Source organism: Terrapene carolina, unplaced genomic scaffold, assembly GCF_002925995.2.
Source record: "Terrapene carolina triunguis isolate 2854851 unplaced genomic scaffold, T_m_triunguis-2.0 Scaffold69, whole genome shotgun sequence".
Classification (NCBI taxonomy): domain Eukaryota; kingdom Metazoa; phylum Chordata; order Testudines; family Emydidae; genus Terrapene; species Terrapene triunguis.
Window position 1 is genome coordinate 28,446,988 of NW_020664420.1, and position 20,802 is coordinate 28,467,789.

The 20,802-nt window shown below is 43.5% G+C and overlaps 1 protein-coding gene across 2 annotated transcripts in view; it reads left to right on the forward strand.

Annotated features, from left to right (window-relative positions):
- Positions 1 to 20,802, forward strand: part of GPBP1 (GC-rich promoter binding protein 1) — a 58,530-nt gene that overhangs the window by 16,650 nt on the left and 21,078 nt on the right. For both annotated transcript variants that reach the window (XM_026649101.1, XM_026649102.1), the window contains exon 4: positions 13,835 to 13,954. In XM_026649101.1, the coding sequence (XP_026504886.1) occupies positions 13,892 to 13,954 (63 nt within the window). In that variant the 5' untranslated portion in view covers positions 13,835 to 13,891. The remainder of the gene's footprint in view (positions 1 to 13,834; positions 13,955 to 20,802) is intronic.

Here is a 20,802-nt window from a genome sequence, read left to right on the forward strand (position 1 = left end):
TGTTTGCTAGACAGTATAGGAATATTTGGAATCAAGAATTTCTTGACTAGAGTAGTGTGAGCTAGTAGTTACGGACACCATAGTCAAGCACAGACATGACCCATTCATTCTAAAAGACAGTGAGGTTAAGTGAGACTTGCCATATTAGAGATCTGGGGTCTAGTCCCCGCTCTGCCAGAAGTGACTTTGTTAAACCTCTGTGCCCTCTCATCTTATAAATAAATGTATGCTATTTGTTTGCCACCAGGCAAGACCTCATACCCGTACCATAACGATTACCAAGTACTAACACCAGTCTGGAGAAGCTCAGACCTGAACTCATGATCTTCTGGTTTCCCAACCCTGTGAATCTTCCTCTGTGCCAAAGTGGGAGATGGTTGCTGCATTTCTTCTTTCTTCTCCACCCTCTTCCCCAGAAAAAATCCCCCAAACCCTCCAGAGGTATAGCTCTGCTTTGCCTGCCGCAGGCTCAGTGGTGATTTGGAGCATGCTCAATGCAGGTGGTAGCTAGGGTACACTGTGGGTTGAAGCATGTTCAGTGCAAATGTCATGTTTGGTAGTAAGATGCTCAAGCTTTACTGCATGTGATAGTTTTCATGGGATAGCAAAAAGTGCTCCTCTGACACCAGGACTATTCCCCTGCTAAATTTCAGGTTTCCATTCTAAAGCAGGGGTCTGCAACCTTTGAGAAGTGATGTGCCAAGTCTTCGTTTATTTACTGTAATTTAAGGTTTTGCGTGCCAGTAATACATTTCACGTTTACAGGGGCCGGCGGACAGAACTCCAGACTGGCAGCGGGCTGAGTGGGGCCGGCGGTGGGCTAAGCCGCTGGCCTCACTCAGCCCGCTGCCGGCCTGGGGTTCCGTTCATCCAGGCAGGCAGCGGGCTGAGCGGGGCTGGCGGCTGGGACCCCGGCTGGCAGCAGAGTGCCACTAAAAATCATCTCACTTGCTGCCTTTGGCACGCATGCCACAGGTTGCCCTGACCTCTGCTCTAAAGCACGGAAGAAGTGGAGCTGTGTTTTTTTTTTTTTTTTTTTTTTTAACAGAAAAAAAACTACACCTCTTTGAACAGGGGAGTGCACAACGGGTGCATGATAAAATTGGCAAAGCTACCTAATATCACTTTCAGAAGTGACAGGAGTTTTCAATGAAACCTTAAAAATAAATAAACAAAAGTCCTGAGGCAGAGAGCAACTGTGGAAAAGTCTAGTCAAATGGTTAAACTTTGATAAACTTTTAAGCAACTAAAAAGGAGGACTTAAAATGGAAACTGGTAGTTATAACCACAGCATTGCTATAAACTCCTCTTCTAGTATTGGATCTCCAGGACCAGAGTTGGTCTGTTAGCAGGTGCAGAGACAGCTGCTGACTCTTTGCCATAGCTGCTGGAAGTGCGAAGGTTTAGCTTCTCCTTCCAGCACATTCATGGCTCCTTATGCTAGTCAGAACCTTTCAGAACAAGCAAAAGAAGAATCCAGATATACCCATGATATATATTGTGCTTATTATATGTACATGCCAAAATGGGGAACTGTTTAGAGTATTTTGAGATAGGTAAAGCAATCCACAGGCCTTTTACTTGCTTGTAAGGAGTTTTGCCATGTGGACTCTGAAGTGTGTGACTTAAAACTGGATGACTAGTGTATGCTGTAGAAGGTTGCAGCTTGCTCTGGTTCCATCAAACTGATGCAAGTTGCAATGGTAAAATTCTCGATGAAGACACACCCACTGAATTGCATAGGAGTTGCACTATTGCTAGATTGCTGGGCCCAGAACTTTCTATTTAGTAACCATTTGGTCATTTTTTATTTTTTCCCGTTCTGTGTCTTCATGTCCACTCAAAGATCTTGTTGCCCCGTTTACGTAGTCCTCCCACTCTTGCATCTTTACCCCCCCCCCCCTTCCTTTCACCTGGAATGACATCTGTTACGATGCACTAAGCATCCAACCCAGTCCTCCTTCAGATCTCTCTTAAAAGTTCAGTAATTTTTTTTTCTGACCACCTGCATTTATATATTCTTGCCCTATCATATTCTGAATTTAAAACTTTAACAACGTGTTCCTCACATTCTTTTGTTTACATATTAGTTTCTTTAAAAAAAAAAAATCTACTTATGACCTGAGACAGCAAGAAGTTCTACAAACTGCTTTGGAGGTGTCTTTTGATACAAGATCAGGGTTTGTGTATTTCTAAGAGAAAGGACCTTATTTTGTAGAAAGGTGGTCATTTTGGAACATAACAAAACAATTTTCCAGTTTCTGCTTTTGTTTCCTTAACATTGTTTCCATGCTTCCTCAGCAAGAAAGCATCATGAGTATAGGCATGTAACTGCAGCAGACGATTAGGATTATTAGATTTTTAGGTTTGTGAACTTGGAGTGTATTCCTGTTAATGGTTCTAAAGCTGGGACATGCATTGTTGAATCTTGAATTTATTCAAGAAACTATGGACACAGCAGGGTTTGTTTACCTTCTAATGTAAATGAGTGCCAAAAAAAAAAAAAAAGATGCACAAGCCGCAAATGTGTCTCCTGGTATATGAGAGTAGCAAGATAATTCCCTGACCAACCAACTCCCCCCCTTCCCCTCCAAGGTGCTACTTTTCTGTGTGCGCGCGCTCTAGAAAATTTTGAGGGCTCTTGAAAAGAACATTGACACACATGAATGAAGTACAGTCGTATCTTATAGCTATCCATGCCATCTACCATATAATAGAAGTTCCCCCAATAAAAATCAGATTATTCTGCTATGTAATGTGCACATTCATGTACTTTTCAATATTCTGCATGCAAACAGGACCAAGTGCAGAAAAATTGTTTATAGGTGTCCAGCTCCCAACAACCAACGCATAGGTAGGTATAATTTTAGGCCTCACAATCTCAAAATGTGTCTAAGCAAATACACTGCATATACACTTGCATAGGCAAGCATCTCATACTTTTTTTTCAATTTATTTATAATATGTTCCAATATACTTTATTTATAGCAAGAAACATAATACATTTTTATTGAAATTTGAGCTAGTTAAGACAATGGATTTTCAGTGAATTGATGAAAACCTTACACTTGGCTTCATAAGTTTTTTCACAGCTGAATCTTTTTTTCATGTGTATTTAATGCCCCACCTCTATGTTCTTATTTTCTTTAAGGTGGCCTATGTAACTGCCAACTTAATTTTGTAAATGCAGCTTGAATATTAATACACATTGTTAGCTCAAAAATAATTCCCCTGAAAATCAGTAGCTGATTAAAAAGTTCAGATAGAATTTTTAAATTATAATAAAAGCAGAAAACAAATTAAGAAGCAACTCAGTGTAAATTTTGTCATTGATTTGCACTCTAAGTAGAAAGCTCTGAGATGATGACGTGTGTTGTGCCCTGTCAGCTAAGGGGACAAGTTTTGTATTTGAATGACTAATTGAGGAAGGATAATGAGGAAAATTCAGAGTTAGGCGAGCAGCAAGCATTGCTATGAATTTCGTGCCTTCTCCCACCCCAACTTAGAACAAAGTCAAAATAACTTTCCGATAATGAAGTTGATAGAATCCACTGTATAAAACTTTATATATTCTACAATCAAAAGAAATGAGTTTTGTTTTTTTTTAATTATGGCTTAGGTTGTTGAATTTTACTGTTCAGGAGATATTTTTATAAAATGCAAGTGGGGCAGTACAAACAAGTTAGAATTATCCCATAAAAAGTAAAGATTAAGCCATCCTCCTTTAATTAATGTAGTCTTAACTTCAAAAGAACATTGCTGTTTAAACATAACAAACTTTAGTTTAAAGGGATGTACTCAACTTGAAAATTACATTTTTATGAAATATTTCTGCCTACTGTACTTATAAGTACGTGTAATATTACTATAACTGAAGGGAATTAGTGAAAGTATTGATCTTCATTTGTCTGTGTATATGAGCACCTTGTGTCTAGTTAGTTTAGCTGTTCAGCTTCAATAGTCAGGTTCTCCCTTGCTGACAAATCCCTTATAAACATAAATAGGGAAGCAGCAAAACTCTTAATATTTTTCTTTAAAAAAATTATTTTAAAGTTTTGGGGTTTACTATTTAAAAAGTGTTCTGTCTGAAATTACATTTTTAAAAGAAGTCAATTAAACTGATGTTAATATTCCTTTAAATATTTAAAAGTAAAGCTCTTTATACAATTAATCTGGTATCAAAGCAGAAGGAAAACTTGATTTTAATTTCTAGGATTCATGAAGGGGCCATTAGATCATTTAGTCTGACCTGTATATCAAAGCAATTAAATTTCACCATAATCCCTGTATTAATGTCAATAACTTGATTGGCTAAAGCATATCTAGAAAGACTTCCAGTCTTGGTGATATCAAGAGATGATGAATCTACTACTCCCTTTTGGAGTTTGTTCCAATGGATAATTGCCCTAACTGTTTAAAAACTTGTCTCCTCTCCCCCCTCCCCCATTTGAATATGTCTGGCTTCAGCTTCCAGCCATTGGTTCTTGTTGCGCTTCTTTCCACTATAGCACCCTATATTGTATTCCAGTGAAGGTACTTAAACTGTAATCAAGTTATCTCTATCTTTTTTTATAAGCTAAACATACTGAGTTCTTTAAGTCTCTCGGACTGGATGTACACTGCAAAGTTTTGTTAACATAGCTGTGTTGGTCAGGCTTGTGTGAAAACACATTCCCCAGCAGGCCTATCTATGCCAGCAAAACAGCTAGTTTAGACATAGCTGTGCTGATGGAAGAGTGCTTCTGTTAGCATAGACAATGTCATTCAGGGTGGTGGTTTCACTAAGGCCTGGTCTATATTAGAAGATTAGGTCAGTTTAAAAATCCACACCCCTGAGTGACATTGTTAAGCCAGCCTAAGTCACCATATAGACACCAATAGGTCAATGGAAAAATTCTTCCATCAACCTAGCTACCGCTTCTCAGGGAGGTGGATTACCTACGCCAAAGGGAAAGTGCCTCCTGTTGGCATAGGTACTGTCTACACTGAAGTACTACAACTGTGTGGCTGTAGTGTTTTAAGTTTAGACAAGCCCTAAAATGACAGAAAAATGCCTTCCATTGGTATAAGCTGCGTATACCCTGGGGGCCTCTGCCAGTATAGCTATACCAACAAAGTATTTGTAGTTGTAGAGAAGGCCTCACTTTGAGGCATTTTTCCAGCCTCTGTATTGATTTAGTCTCTTCTATTAACCCTCTCTAATTTTCAACATCCTTTTCTCATGTCATAGTTTTAACTGTATGCAGTATTCTAGTATTGGCCTCACCAATGCCATATACAAAGGTAAAATCACTTCCTGTTCCTACTTCCCTGTTTTTATATCCAAGGATCATGTTACCCCTATGTGCCACAGCATGGATCTGGGACCTCCATATTCAATTACATGTCCACTGTGACCTGTGGCTCCTTTTCAGAACATCTGCTTTCCAGGGTACAGTCGCTCTATTGTTGGTATTCCCTGCATTCCTTGTTCCTGAATGTAATTTTGCATTTGGCTGTATTAAAAACACATTTTGTTTGAATAGGCCAAGTTTACCAAGTGATTCAGAGTGCTTTGACTGGCCTGTCCTCATTATTTACCAATCTGCCAATATTTGTGTCATCTGCAAATCAGCAGTGACTTTTAGATTTACTTTCAGATGATCTGATGATGACAATGTTGACTAGAACCAGGTCTAGTACCAGTCTCTGTGGAATCTCACTAGAAACACTCCCATCCAGTTGTTCTTCCTTACTCAGCTTGTTTCAAATGAACATTTTTCAGTATATACTAGCACAGGTGGCTGAGATATCATCCTTCCTCTGAGGTGGTCTTTTATGGCTTATGCACAATTCTGGGAGTAAGGAAATCTAATTTAGATTCTGTTCCCAGCATCTCCACAAAACTGTCATCTGACCTCTAATTCATGTAATTCTTCTGTGCCTCATTTTTCTCAGCTGTGTTTAAAATAAAAAGAAACAAAACATACTTGTCTGCTTTACACAAATGTTGTAAGGCGTAATGTTTTCTACAGTACTTTTGATATCCTTGAAAGGGGAAGGTGCTTTAGAAGTGCAAATAACCGTCAATTTTACCTAAAAAGCTTTGTTTTCAGGTACTTTATAACTGGTAAAAAAATGCTTCCTACTATAAAAACTCATCTGATGTTGACTCACCACAATGGGTTCAGCTTTAAGGGAAAACAAATTTTCTCATTTTAAATGTTGACAGGAATGTTCAGTTTTTGGGTTCTGGTAGTGGATTATGTAAATCTTTATGTAAAATCTGTTTTAGACTTTACATCATATGGAAACCAGCTGTTCATTATCTCTGTCTGACTATTCATACTATACTTATCACTGAAAATATTCGCTGTCTAAAAATTAGAGGACTGAATCTTGTTTAGTGTTGCTCTAGGACCTGACAGTTTATATCCTTTGCACACGTGAGCATTGTGGCTGTTTTTTTGATTGTGCACTATAATAAGCCCCATTTATTAAAATAGACCAACTTCTTTGTTGCTGTAAAATGTCTTTGTTCAGAGTTACTACTTAATTGAGTATTCAGATACATTTATAGGTCATGCATGTAGAAAACTTTGTTATAGTTTCTTCCTTAAGTTGATTAATTAAAATTAATTTTACTCTCTTAACATGGAGGTGGAAGTGATACATAAAAAAAATAACTATCCGCCAGGCTTTCTCCAAGTCATGATAAAACAGTTATGCATGCTATTTAAATATAATTTTTTGTTCTTGGGCCCTGATTTTTTTTTTTTTTCAACTGCAAGCAAAATATGAATGTATATGCAGTTATAAAACTTCCCCAGTCTCAGTCAACAATTCCACGATCAGATTAATTTAACTATTTTAATCTTGCATTTAAATCACCTTGCTTGATCGGTAAATCAGTCCTCACAGAGAGAGCCACAACATGTCATTCGTGGTGTTCTAGCCAGTCCTTCAGCCACCTGCTGGCCAGGCTGTCACTAGCACTGGACCCCCCGATCGGCATAGCACTCCACAGCACAGAACCCTTGAGCTCAAGCAATCTGTCAGCCTCAGCTTCCCAAGTATCTGGGATTACAGGCACATGCCACCACACCTGGAGGTTTAAATAGCTTAAATAAATGTAAATGTTAATACAAGTATTATATTAGGGGTGATCTGGGAAGTTATACATAAGAACTTTAATATACAACTTGACCTAATCTAGGCAATAAGTGACTGTGATTTTGTTTTTTGTTGGCATATGTTTTGAGGTTGCATTTTTAGCAAATTCAACTAGGTTATTAATCAAAGGCCTAAGAAACCTTTTTTTTTTTTTTTTTTTTTTTTGCATGTAGTGAAAAGAATGAAATTTGGGGGGGTCTCAGGCATCATGTTAATATCTCCATAACCCACACTTTTTGTTTACCTCAGAAAGTAGCTATCTAGTCTGCGGGCCTAATACATATGTCTGATCATCAGTTGTCACAAGCAGTAGTTGATGTACTGTATTGCATATACAGAAGAGACATAGAAATGTTAGCATACACTTAGTTTTGTATTCCTAACAGACCATAAACATTTCTAAAGTAACTTACTGTAAACTTGTAGATATGAATTCACATTTTCCTGATTTCATTGCACTTCTGTGTTGGGCTGCTTTATAGTCTTATGTTCATGTGACCATGAAAGACTTTATTGGAAACAATTCTTCCATCTGCAGTTCAGTTAAAATTAGGCAGATCTAGCGCCACATGATTAAACACAGGAAAAATGTTTTGATACCTAAAACGCAGTTGCATCTGTATTGTATATCATTCCTTTCCTCTTCTCTGTCACTTCACACACTAATGTAACACTTTTTTTTTTTTTTTAAATGGAGATAGTTAGCTATGTTCTCACCATATTTGTGTTTCCGTTTGGTTTTTAGAGTGTAAGTTCCCTGGAGTAGAGATCTTTCTTATTTGACCCTGACCTTATGTTATGAAATAAGCCTTTCTGAAATTCAATGGTCAGCCTACCTGGAGTGAGGAAGCTAGGGAGAGATGATGTTCCTTTTAGTGGTGTCTGGTGGGAGAAGCAAATTATTTCCTTGTTTATCAAATGATATGCATTGAGTTCTTGATAAATTATATTTGTTGTGTTGGCAAATGTTAATCTTTTTTGTATTGATTCATTTATAAACAAATATTAAATGGCAAAATACTTCATTAATGCAGTTAGGGTTTCCTGGTGACAGCCTGTGGCCTTCCAGAACATTGACTTGAGCAAAACACAAACTTCAGAAAACCAGGAAATACAAAAGTTATTTGCCATTTAGTTTCTTAGGTTTTTTTTTAACAGAAGGAGAACTTGTTAGTAGGAGTTGTATATAACATGCAGTTGAGTGGATTACTGAGCCTGGCCCTATAGCCATCTCCCCCTTCTGCTCAGCCCCACTAACCAGCCCTGCCTCATCCAGTCTGGCAGTTATCCCAGATGGCCCCCCACCATTTTATCTAATCCTCCTCCTCCTCTCCCCAGGTATATGTGGTGGTGTACCCAGTTTTCCAGCTGGACCAGGCCTTGGAATCAGGCTTTCCCTTTTAAGAGCTACCACAATTTTCTGAAAATGAGCTGTATTCTGTGCCCTGCTTGGCAAGGCTGTATTAGCCCCTCCCCCCACCTCCCATACTCTTGGTAGGTGTAGCACACAGCTCTTCATATCCATCAGCAGCATAGGAGGCTCAGAGAGGTGTGAAGTGGGTTCTCCATATGAATGAAGACTCCTCAAAGAGATGAATACAGCCTGAAACAATAGTTCTCAGGTGTGTAACTGCTCCATTCATGTCAGAGGGCATGGCTGCACTTGCAGATGTAGGCCTTGGCTACACTTGGGACTTCCCAGCGCTGCTGCGGCAGCGCTGTGAAACGCAAGTGTAGTCGCGCCACCAGCGCTGTGAGAGCTCTCTCGCAGCGCTGTATGTACTCCATCTCTCCGAGGGGAATAGCTTGCAGCGCTGCGAGCGAGCGTGCAGCACTGCAGGCTCTGATTACACTGGCGCTTTACAGCGCTGTACTCGCTGCGCTTGGGGGGTGGGGGGCGTTTTCACACCCCTGAGCACAGCAAGTTGCAGCGCTGTACAGCGCCAGTGTAGCCAAGGCCGTAGAGCGCTGATAGTTAAAACCCGCCTTCGTAGAGCGCAGTAGGGAAAGCGCTGCAGTCTGTTCACACTGACAGCTTCTAGCACACTGGCCTGGCCACATTTGCGGCACTTGCAGCGGCATTTGGAGCGATGCATTGTGGGTAGCTATCCCAGCATGCAAGTGACTGCAAAGTGCTTTTCAAACAGGAGTGGGGTGGGGGATGGAGTGTGATAGGGAGTGTGTATGTGGGGGGAGAGAGAGTGGGTTTTTAGGGTGATGAGTGTCAGCATGCTGTCTTGTAAGTTCAGACCCCCCCCCCCCTTCCCCCCCCCCCCCCCCCCCCCCCCCCTCTCACTCAAAACAAACAGTAAATGTTTGCTTTTTCTCAGAGCTGATAAGCAGCCGGCTTCTCAGAAATGGAGCTTTGAAAGGGCATTTCTGCATTCTGCACCCGATTTCACAATAATGACTAGTGGCCACTTACGGGGATTATGGGAAGTTTTCGGAGGCTGATCACAGCGCAGTAACGCAACACCTCGTTCACACTGGCGCCGCGGCGCTCCAGGGGGGGGCGCAGCAAACGTTATTCCGCTCACCAAGGTAGAGTACCAGCAGCGCTGTAGCCGTGGAGTCAGAGTGCTCTACGTGCCTTGCCAGTGTGGTTGGGGAGTGAGCTAGGGCACCTGGGGTTGCTTTATTGCGCTGTAACTTGCAAGTGTAACTAAGGCCAGAGAGTGTTGCTGTTCTTCCTCCCCACACTTCACTCCAGGTGCTGTAGATTTTCTTGATAAGTCATATACGCCCTGCCCATTCTCAGTTCCGCACCTCAGGGTCAGCAGTGCTCTTGGTGCATGCTCTGAGGGCTGGTCTACACTACAAAGCTTTGTTGGCAAAAGTTATGCCACTTTAATTAAAGCGCTTTAATTAAAGCGCTTTAATTAAAACCACTGTTGCATGTCCACACGAGATCCTTATGTCAGCAGAGTGTAAGAGCTGTTAGTGTGGATGCATCGGCACAGAGAACAGTGCACTGTTGTAGCTATCCCACTGTGCAATTGGCCGCAGGGTCTTTGGGAAGGGTTTGCAGTGCCTAATGGGGCAGGTACAGCGTTACATGATGTAGGTTTCTTAATCCCATCCTTCCAGGGACATCCCAGTACAGGTCTGTCGCATTTTACGCTGGGGGTTACGTTCCGCAGTCAGCGTGTAAAGCGAAAATCGCGTATAGTCAAAATTACATTGAGTGTAATGGCGGGCGGAGTCGCCCACACTACAGGTACAGTATTAAAATTGTTTTTCTTTTTTGTTTTTTGTTTTGTTTTTGCCGACCGCATAAAGCTGAAATCCCACAAAGATGCGACAGACCTGTAGATTGTCAGCTGCTTTTTCAACTGCAGTGTGGGGGTGAGGGAGAGGAGAGTGGTGTGTCTGGGGCAGGGGAGAGAGCAGGCTGACTGACCTATGCTGAGGTAGGGGGACACCCCCGCACGTCAGCCCCGGGCTGTGCTCTGCGCAGTCTCTCCCGAAGCAGCCTGTTCTGCCTGCCTATGGTTCCGTGTTCTCCCACAGCCTCCTCAGCTGCTGGGAGCAGCATCCTGAGCAGCTCTGTGAGCTCTCCATGCTGAGGAATGTCAAAGCAGCACAGTAGTCCCCATCCCCCTCCTCCCCTTCCCTGCAGCAGCAGTCTGCCTGCCGTTCCTAGTGCAGGACAGAATAGGAGCATTCCTTCCACGTTAATGATTTGCTCTTTGTTCCCCAAAGGGAGCAGCACGCCCAGCTGTCAGATACTTCCCGAGCTTTGAGAGGGGTGGGGCGTATTCCTGAAGGGCAGCAGAGATCAAAACAGTGAGCAGAGCAGTCACTGCATGCATCCTGGGGTACTGTGGGAAGCCAGTTCTGTCGACAAAACAAACAGCAGTGTCTACGCTGATGCTTTGTTGCTTTAACTTTGCAGCAAAAAGCTTTATGCCTCTCATTGAGGTGGTTTTATTTTATCTGCAAAACAGCAGAGTTTTGCCGCCAAAAGTAGCTTTATAGTGTGTACATCTCTCCTGTTTTGTTGGCAAAAGGTATCTTTTGCCGACAAAACTTTGTAGTGTAGACAAGGCCTAAGCTTACGATACAGAGGGGCAGGCTTCCTAGATCCTGGCTCACATGGGAGTACAGAGCGGGGCTCAGACCCCTGCAGTAAGTGAGCAAGCTCACTCCAAACCTGGCTCACATGATGGAGGTGAGATCAGGCACCCACAGATGGAGAGGGTCCAGGGCCCCTCCAGATCCTGACACACATGGTGGGGTAGGGAGGAGGGCTCAGACTCCCCTGGGGGACAGATTGCAGTTCACCTGAGAGGGATAGGGAGAGGGGCTCAGAACCCCTGCCAAAAGGCAAGCCCCTGTTCCCCCCCCCCCAACCTGGCTCACATGAAGGGCCATGAGGGGGGTTAGACCCCAATAGATAGCCAGGGGTCCCCAGATCTTGGCATACACATAGGGGGAGGGGTGACCTTAGGCACTCCTGGAGCGGAAAGGCCCCTCCATATCCCAGCTCACATAGGGGGTAGGGAGAGGGGCTTAAGACTCCCCAGATCCTGGCATGCACGAGTAGAATGTGGGGCTGACAGGTGTCCCTGTCCTTTACTTCCCCACTTACTGCTGCCAGCCATCTGAGTCCTCCAACCCCTCACCCATCCCCAATTATCTTTTTCCCCTTGGTGAAGCCCCAAACTTCTGACCCCTATTCTGCCCCTTCCCCACTTCTCTACCTCCTAAAATGCCTCTCCCCTGCCATCAACAATTTGCATGTCTAATTTTTTTCCGAAAATACCTTGATTACATTCTCCTAAAATAATTGTTCTGTACCTATATTGGTATAGAATATAATAGTTTGTGATTAGTAGTTTTAGATTTCAAAGAATAATACTCTAAATTCTGTTTTTAACTTGAAAATTAATATCCTGTCACTGTTGTACTGAACAGTGAGAAAATTCAGACGTTCATTTGGTGCCCTAATATTCCAGTGCATGAGCAAACATTCATTTAACTTTTTTTTCTGTTTAAATCTCCAACAGAACATACTTAGAATGACATAAAAGATCAGTTTTTAACTAAAGCTTGCACACTCTTAGTTCCAGGACACGTATCCAGCAGCTCTGTTAACCTAAGATGTTAGCATGTTGTCTTTTCTATCCCATTTGCTGATGCAGTTCAGTTACTGGCCATATGCTAGGTAGTATGCTATTGTGTCTAGCGTTTGCTTGATGTTTAGTTGTTTGTAGAGTGTAATGTGGTGTAAAGCAGGATTTCCAGACCTGTGAGTTGTGACCCTGAGGGAGGAAAGTTTTTTCCATCTTTCAGCATCCCAGTCCTAATTCTGCTCTGGCTGATTTTTATTTATTTATTTATTTTTTAATGGCCTCTGACCTGCAACCAGAGGTTGCTATCAGCCTGCTATGCTGGGCAGTACATTTTTTTTTTTTTTTTTAATTTTGGGTATATCTCTGAGGATCAGCAATTTTGTTTAAGCCCCAAACCTGTTCAATTTCTTGCACAAGCATTGGGACATAGCAACTGAGGCCTGGTCTACACTAGGAAATTAGATAAGTATAACTACATTGCACAAATTCACAGCAACACAGTTAAACCGACCTAGCCCCTGGTATAGACAGCAGTAGGTTGACAGGACACTTCAGTCAATCTACCTAGCACCTCTTGGGGAGGTGGAGTACTTATACATTGGGAGAACCCCTCTTGTTGGCATAGGTAGTGTCCTCTGCTGCAGGAGCTTAGCTTTGTAAGTGTAGACAAGCCCTTAACCACTAATTTACTAAATCAACTAAAAATATACCTATTTGTAAATACTTTTGTTCATTTTAGGAACTATCTTGAGACTTTTTTCACCAGTACTATATTCAAACTCTTGTACTTTCTCACATTTGCAAATACTCAAACATTGGGTCACTTTAAATGGCAAATGTTTGAATCATGAAATAGTACAAAAATACAATTCTGTGCTCTCAGTTAATGCATGTTAAAGTGTGTGTTCTTTCTGTGGTTGCTAATTAGCTAATTCCGGAGTAAAAAATACATGGGGTATGTAGTTGATTCAGTTATAATTTAATTTTAGTATCTCATGGTCTTTGACAGTAAACTTTTGTATCATCAAAAGGAATAATCTCCACAAACTTTATATTTAACTTCTACTGAGAAAATTCTAATGAGAAGTTATTGAAAGTGTTACTCTACTGCGGTAAAATTGTAATTCTTACAAAGCCAGAGATACTTAATTCTAGAATACTTGAGTAAGGGGCCTGCCTTTTAGAAGAGCTGAGCTTCCACAATTTCCGTTGGCTCTAGTGAGAATGTTGGGTGCTTCTCAGCTCTGAATATCAAGCCACTTTATTAGATGTCTAAATATGGAGTTAGAGGCTTAAAGCATTTTTCAAATCTGAGTTTCTAGAATTAAGAGGAAGGATGGTCTTGAACTGGGATGTAGGAGCTGACTCTGTCACAGATTTCCTGTCTGACCTTGGGCAAGTTACTTGGTTTGTGTCTTACCTACTTCACAGGTGTTGGGAGGGCAGTTACTAATGTTTGAGGAACTCTGATATTACGGGGTTGTGGGTAGATTTGTTCTTGAAAGTAGTATCAGAAAATTGAGGCATGGTTGGATATAAGATAAAATTATGCATCATACTGTTAAGATACAAGTCTAAAATGTATCAACTTTCTTTGCCAATGACAGGGACTTGCCATGAGGTGCTGAAGCCTTGTTTCACCGATTTGGAGAGACTGGACCTAAATGGCGCAGCATGACTTTGCTCCAGCCTGGCTTAATTTTCCTACTCCGCCATCATCAACAAAGGTACCTTTTCTGGAGTCCTTCTGAATATACAAGGATAGCCTAAGAAATTTTAAAAAGTAGCCTCTATTATACTTGTAAAGATATTTATTTTTAGCACCCTCCGTTGGTGTACTTGTTCTGTCATTATGAAGTAGCAACTTCAAGTGAAAAAGCCAGGTTTCTGGCATCACTGAAATCTACTCTAGTCTTCAGCCTTTTATATCTGAGTTTTCTCTTTCATAACAATGACCGTTGCATAGTAATCATGTGACTTCAAATTCCCCTGTTGTAAAGTCATTAAATAATTAAAAAAAAAAAAAGTAAGGTGGAATGCATTCTGTGGATCTTGCACCCTTTATTTACAGGCTGCTTTCCATGTTATGGTCTTTATGCAATGTTCAATACTGGATTTAGGATGAGAACATAAAATTTAGCAACAGGAAGGTTTATTTGCCTAAACATAACCACATCTTCCACTTCTGATCCCAACTTCCAGATTTCTGTATAGGCAGCCACTTAGGCAGAGCAGTCACTAAGGTAGCTCTTAGTTTGAAACCAAAAGTACAGATTAGCAGGAGGTACAGATCCAGATCTCTCACCTTCTAATTGCTTATAAACAAGATCTTTATTTAGTATTTTGATATGGCAGACTTGAACTCTTCTCTGATGCTTTATGGTGAGCTATAGTGTCAAGGTCCTTCAGATTCCAGGACCTTCAAGCTCCTATGGTGTCAATTTATTTCTTATTACGATTTTTATAAAGAAAATAGATCCTCAGGAATTCAAACACCCTGGACTTGGAGAAAGTCTGATAGTGACTTTGTGGCTTGTAAACATCTCTATCTAAGGCTACAAGTATGATCACTTAAACTAGATGTGTTTAGCGTAGGTTCTGTTTAAGCTCTTTTTGAAGAACCAAAGCTTTTTTCACCAGTACCTGTTGGCAGTACTTTTTTTCTAGCTAATGCATCATTGTCAGAAACCTCTTTACTTAATAGCTAACCTGAGTACGAATACAAAATACATTTAGCACTGGGAGAACCCAACACCAAGAAGTCAGGGTTCTGTGAACATTGTCTGAATATGCATGATCCATGTTCCAGCTAGGCTAAATGTGACCTGACATATTGCTGGGAGTTTTTTTTTTTGGGGATGATAGGTTTTTTTTTTTTTTCCCTCCACGCCCCCCCCCCCCCCCCCCCCCCCCCAACCCCACCCACCCCTCTCCCAACCCCTCTTTTCCCCCCCCCCCAAAAAAAAAAAAGAAACCAACAACAGTTCAGTAAAGAATTTTTTATACCTAGGCTGGTTAACTTTAATGATTTTTGCAAGACTACCATATTACTTTGTATTAAGCAACAAGCTTTCTTCTCCCATGTTGTTGAATATCAGTTTTGTTTCTCTTTGCTAGAAGAATGGAGTGCCAGATAACGTCTCAATTTTCAGATATTAACAATAGAGATCCTGATGATTACAAAACGGTTACTTTTGTCTCCAACACAAGCTTGACAGAGCGTTAGCGCCATCGTGTGGTGAAAATGTGAACTGCCTGACTTAGTATATGCACAAATTAATTTCAACAAATTAGATACTTATATTGTTTGAACTTGTATATTAAAGCTTTATAGCTTTATAACTTTTTTACATGGGACTGACCGTTTCTTTTAAATAGAAGGGCCATTAATATTTAGCCAGTTAAGGAGTTTATTGTTAAAACGCACTGAAGAGTTAATTGCACAGCTAAAGGAACTTTTGAGCTATTTGGAGAAACATATTGAGTTTATATTTACTCCTTACTTGTCTTTAGATGAACCAGGTTGTTTCTCAGCCAAGCTCTATTATCTGATAGCTACTGTCCATTTAATAATTTGAGTAGAGGCTTGTGACTCTCACGTATATTACCACATTCTTTATTTGAATGCCAAGGGTGAAAGGCCCAAAGGTCAGAAAAAAATCAAATTCCTTTAACTAAGTTCAGTTAAATGCAGTATTACAAGCTCTCTGTGTGAATGTATAAATGAGACATGAAGCTGCCTTCTACAATTGCTGTGTCTGCCTGTACTGGTTATCAGTAATACAACAAATGCAGCTCCCCCTGGTGATGAAAAGATGTTTCCCGGCAGGCTGTTCCAAGGTTCAGTTTATAATTCTGGAAGCAGAATAGTAACAGCAACACTTCTCTTGCTTTCCCAAACATTTTTAATATTATCCTTCAGCTATGGCTTTTTATTGGTTGTAATGTTTCACCAATAAATAGGACACCTGTATTGTTTAGAGGTCACATGGGGGAGGGGAGCAGCAAAGTTCCCCCCACTTGAGACTCCAGAATGAGGATGTACTTTTTCAGATTTTACGGTGAATGCTTGCTGGGCTTCGGTCTCGCTTACTGAGGTTTGAATACACTTGTGAGCTTTATTGGGCTCCTTAGTTGAGCTCAGATGCCCTGCTTGGCCGTGGCTGCTTCTTGAGTGGGGGAAAAAACAAAAATTGGTGGTATTCTCCCACGCCTAGCCACTTGTGGTACCAAAACAAGTAGCTACTCAGGATAGATTGTAGATCTTCGTTAGGTCCTCCCTCTCCTTTCCTTTAACATTTTAGAACTATTTTTTTCAGCCTGTCTGCAGACTGACATCTTTGCATTAGTTACACTTGGTTCAGGTTTTCAAGGTTTTTGGCACAACCATAACAGCTAGACCAGTGGTCCCCAACCCGTCGATCGCAATCGACTGGTCGATCCTGGGGACTCTCCCATAGATCGCGATCTCCGGTGGTGTAGCAGGGCCTGCATGGCCCTGGGGGGACGGCCAGCATGGCCCTGGCGGGACAGACGACAGGGTTTCTCGGTGCGCTGCTCCTGCCAGCAAGCACTACCCCCGCAGTTCCTATTGGCTGAGAACAGGTAACTGTGACCAATGGGAGCTTTGGGGGCGGTGCCTGCAGAGGGGCAGCGCTCAGAGCCACGTGTCCCCCAGCCGCCATCCCAGAGGCCGCAGAGGGGCATTGGCCCTTTCCAGGAGTGGCATGGGGCCAAGGTAGGCAGGCAATCTGCCTTAGCCTCGATGCGCCACCGACCGGGAGCCGTCTGCAGTAAGTGCTGTCTGGCGGGAGGCCGTACCCCAACCCTGAGCCCCCTCCTGGAACCAGCACCCCATACCACCTCCTGCACCCAGAATCCCCCCCTGTACCCCAGCCCCGACCCCCCCCCCCCTTGGAGCCAACACCCCGTACCCCTCCTGCATCCAAACACTCTGCCCCAGCCCAGAGCCCCCTCCAGCACCCCTCACAGAGCTTGCATCCCTCACCCCCTCCTGCACCCCTGCCTCAGCCTCAGCCCAGAGCCTCCTCCCACATTGCGAACCCCTTGGCCCCAGCCCAGAGCCCGCACCCCCTCCCGAACCCCACCCACCCGCCCCAGCCTGGTGAAAGTGAGTGAGGGTGGGGGAGACCGGGGGGGCAGGGGGTATGGAGTGGGTGGAGATTTGGGGAAGGGATGGGGCCTCAGGGAAGGGGCGGGGTAGATCCTGGGTTGCCCTTAAATTCAAAAAGTGATCTTGGGCGTAAAAAGGTTGGAGACCACTGAGCTAGACACTAAATTTAATTGAAAGTTGATTCTGGGGAATAGAATGGTTAATACAGTGGACAAGATAAGTGTATGGTTGTGTGGGAGGTGAATGTATGCATCTAGGTGGTTCCAAAAAAAGTGTTATCATCATTGGCTTGATTGAATTTCACTGTTTTCAGGCAAGCTTGAAGTGAGTTTTGAGAGAGTATTTTAAGGAAAACGGAGGAAGCATTGTAGGTGGTGTTGGAAAGGGAATTCCAGGTTTGAACTTGAAATTTTCCTAGAAAAACTCCAAACTTCAAAACTTGGTCGTGGCTGCCTCTATTGTTTACCTGATTTAAGAAAATTAAAGCTTGTTGCCAATATTAGCAGTGTTGGATTTGAATTTTAGAAAGTTAAGCATGCAGAAATGTGGACAGTTGTGCTTCTGATTTTTAGTCAGCAAACTAGTTACTTGCACAAAAAATTACTAGTTTTGTGTGGAGCTACCCAGGTTGCCTTAGAATCATAGAATATCAGGGTTGGAAGGGACCTCAGGAGGTCATCTAGTCCAACCCCCTGCTCAAAGCAAGACCAATCCCCAACTAAATCATCCCAGCCAGAGCTTAAGCCTGACATTAAAAACCTTTAAGGGTATGTCTTCGGCGGGCAGAGATTGGTTCAGTGGGGATCGATTTATCGCGTCTAGTCTAGACGCGATAAATCGATCCTCGAGCACTCTCCCATTGACTCCTGTACTCCAGCTCGAGGAGAGGCACAGGCAGAGTCAACGGGAGCGGCAGCAGTCGACTAACCGCAGTGAAGACATCACAGTGAGTTGATCTAAGTACGTCGACTTCAGCTACGTTATTCACATAGCTAAAGTTGCATAACTTAGATCGAGTTCCCCCTCTCCCCCCCACCTCCCTAGGTAATCCATTCCAGTGCTTCACCACCCTCCTAGTGAAAAAGTTTTTCCTAATATCCAACCTAAACCTCCCCCGCTGCAACTTGAGACCATTACTCCTTGTTCTATCATCTGCTACCACTGAGAACAGTCTAGATCCATCCTCTTTGGAACCCCCTTTCAGGTGGTTGAAAGCAGCTATCAAATCCCCCCTCATTCTTCTCTTCTGCAGACTAAACAATCCCAGTTCCCTCAGCCTCTCCTCATAAGTCATGTGCTCCAGCCCCCTATTCATTTTTGTTGCCCTCCACTGGACTCTTTCTAATGTTTCCACATCCTTCTTGTAGTGTGGGGCCCAAAACGACACAGTACTCCAGATGAGGCATGACAGTTGGGTAATCTGATTGAGAACATAATAGCATGCATGCAAGAGTGTGCCTAGAGACTTCTGATTCTGGAGTGTCCGAAGAGGTGGCCCCAAACAGAACATCACCTCCATATTGGTGCACATAACAAAATTCATGTGGCGGGGTGGAGCTGAGGGGGCTCAGGGCTGTGGCAGAGGGTTGGGATGCAGGGGGGTGAGGGGTCCAGCTGGGGGGTTGGGCTCTGCGGTGGGGCTGGGGATGAGGGGATTGTGATGCAGGCTGCCCTGGGGCTATGGTGCAGAGAGAGGACTCCCCTTTCTCTCTCCCTCCGCAGCAGCAGCACCTGAGCTGGGGGGGAGAGGCACCTCTCCCCCCCAGCTGCAGCAGGTCCAGGCTGGGACTGGGCTGGGGCCGGGAGAGGGGGAGGGGCACCTGAGGTTGGTGCTCCCACTCTTGCATCACTGTTGGGAGCATCACAAGTAGCTTCTACAGCCACCATCAGGCAGAGGGTAAGAGTCTGCTCTATGCAATGGGCCAGCACAAACCTGGGCATCACCTGAGCCCTACCCACGTCTGGGTGCTTCCAGATGTGCAGCCCCCTTGGGGTCAGTGGCTGTGCGCTGTGCTGGATGGTGAGTGTTTGCAGGATCAAGGCCTTATTAGTGACAGTTCACAGAACAGGGCTGGAAAGTGCAACCCGAAGGCACTGCGGTGCCTGCGCTATTCTGCTGACACGCTGCAACCTTGGGCTGGGCCGGGCCTGTCAGGTACTGCCCCTCTCAAGAGCAGCGTGGAGCAGCACTGCCTCCCACCAATGCTGGCTGGAGCCTCTGCAGAGCGAGGGGCAGCCTGCGCTCCCTCCTGCTCCTTCCATTTGGGACAGGAAAAAAGGTCCAATATTGGGATTTCTGGGGGGACACAAAGTCCGATTTCTCTAAGCTCTAGTCCCTCCCCCAAGAATTTCCACGACGATGTCTCCACCCCTGCTTAAAGCCATATTCCAGGCCAGATGGGGATCTGCCACGGCTGGGGGAGATGCGCCCCTCCCCTGGCTGCTGCAGATCTGGGCCTGGGACCAGGTTGGGGTTGTGGGAAGGGCACTCCTCCCCCAGCCGTGGCAGGTCCTGGGCTGGGTTGGGGCCGGGGAAGGGGTGCCTCTCCCTGCTGCGGCAGGTCTGGGGCTGGGGGAGAGACATCTGTTTCTGCCGCAGCCCTGAGCACCTGTGTGGCACTTAATAGGCTGCTGCACGGCCGCACAGCTTAGAGCAGTGGTTCTCAAACTTTTGTACCAGTGACCCCTTTTACATAGTCTGAGTGTGACCCCGCCTTATAAATTAAAAACACTTTTAATATATTTAACACCATTATAAATGCTGGAGGCATTGGGGTGGAGGCTGACAGCTCGCGACCCCCCCATGTAAGAACCTTGTGACCCCCTGAGGGGTTCCGACCCCCAGTTTGAGAACCCCTGGCTTAGAGGGAATTTAGCCAATCAGATTGTCTCCTCTCAAATGAGGAAGTGGAATCTTTAGTGGAACTGATCCTCTCTACCGTACAATAACAAACCAATGACTCTACCCTCCTTTTTCCCCCCACTCTTTTTTCCTCCCAGGAGGAATGTAGGGAAGGTAATTCCACCTTTCCTATACTAGCTGGAATTTTGTAGAAAAATTCTGCCAGCGTTCTCTTATATAACACCTTGCATGAAGAAATAAGTGTGGTGTTATAAAGAGACACGGCAACCTTGTTCAGGCACCCTTTAATGGGTTGAATTTTGTTTGAAGTTCTAAAAAGTAATTTAACTGCTTCCCCTGTGTTGGATGTTTTGTCTATTTCACTATAACACAGTAGACTGCCATAAACATTTATTTTAAAAACAGTGCTACTGCTTTCAGTGTCTCACTCTTACAGTCTAGCACTGAATAAAAATAACTTCGAAATTTCCTCACTGACACTTCTTTACGCCCCTGAGATGTCACTCTGCCACTTATTATAATTTTATCAGAAATTAATGTCTTGTAAAAACGAGTGAGCAAAATTAAAAACCTACAAT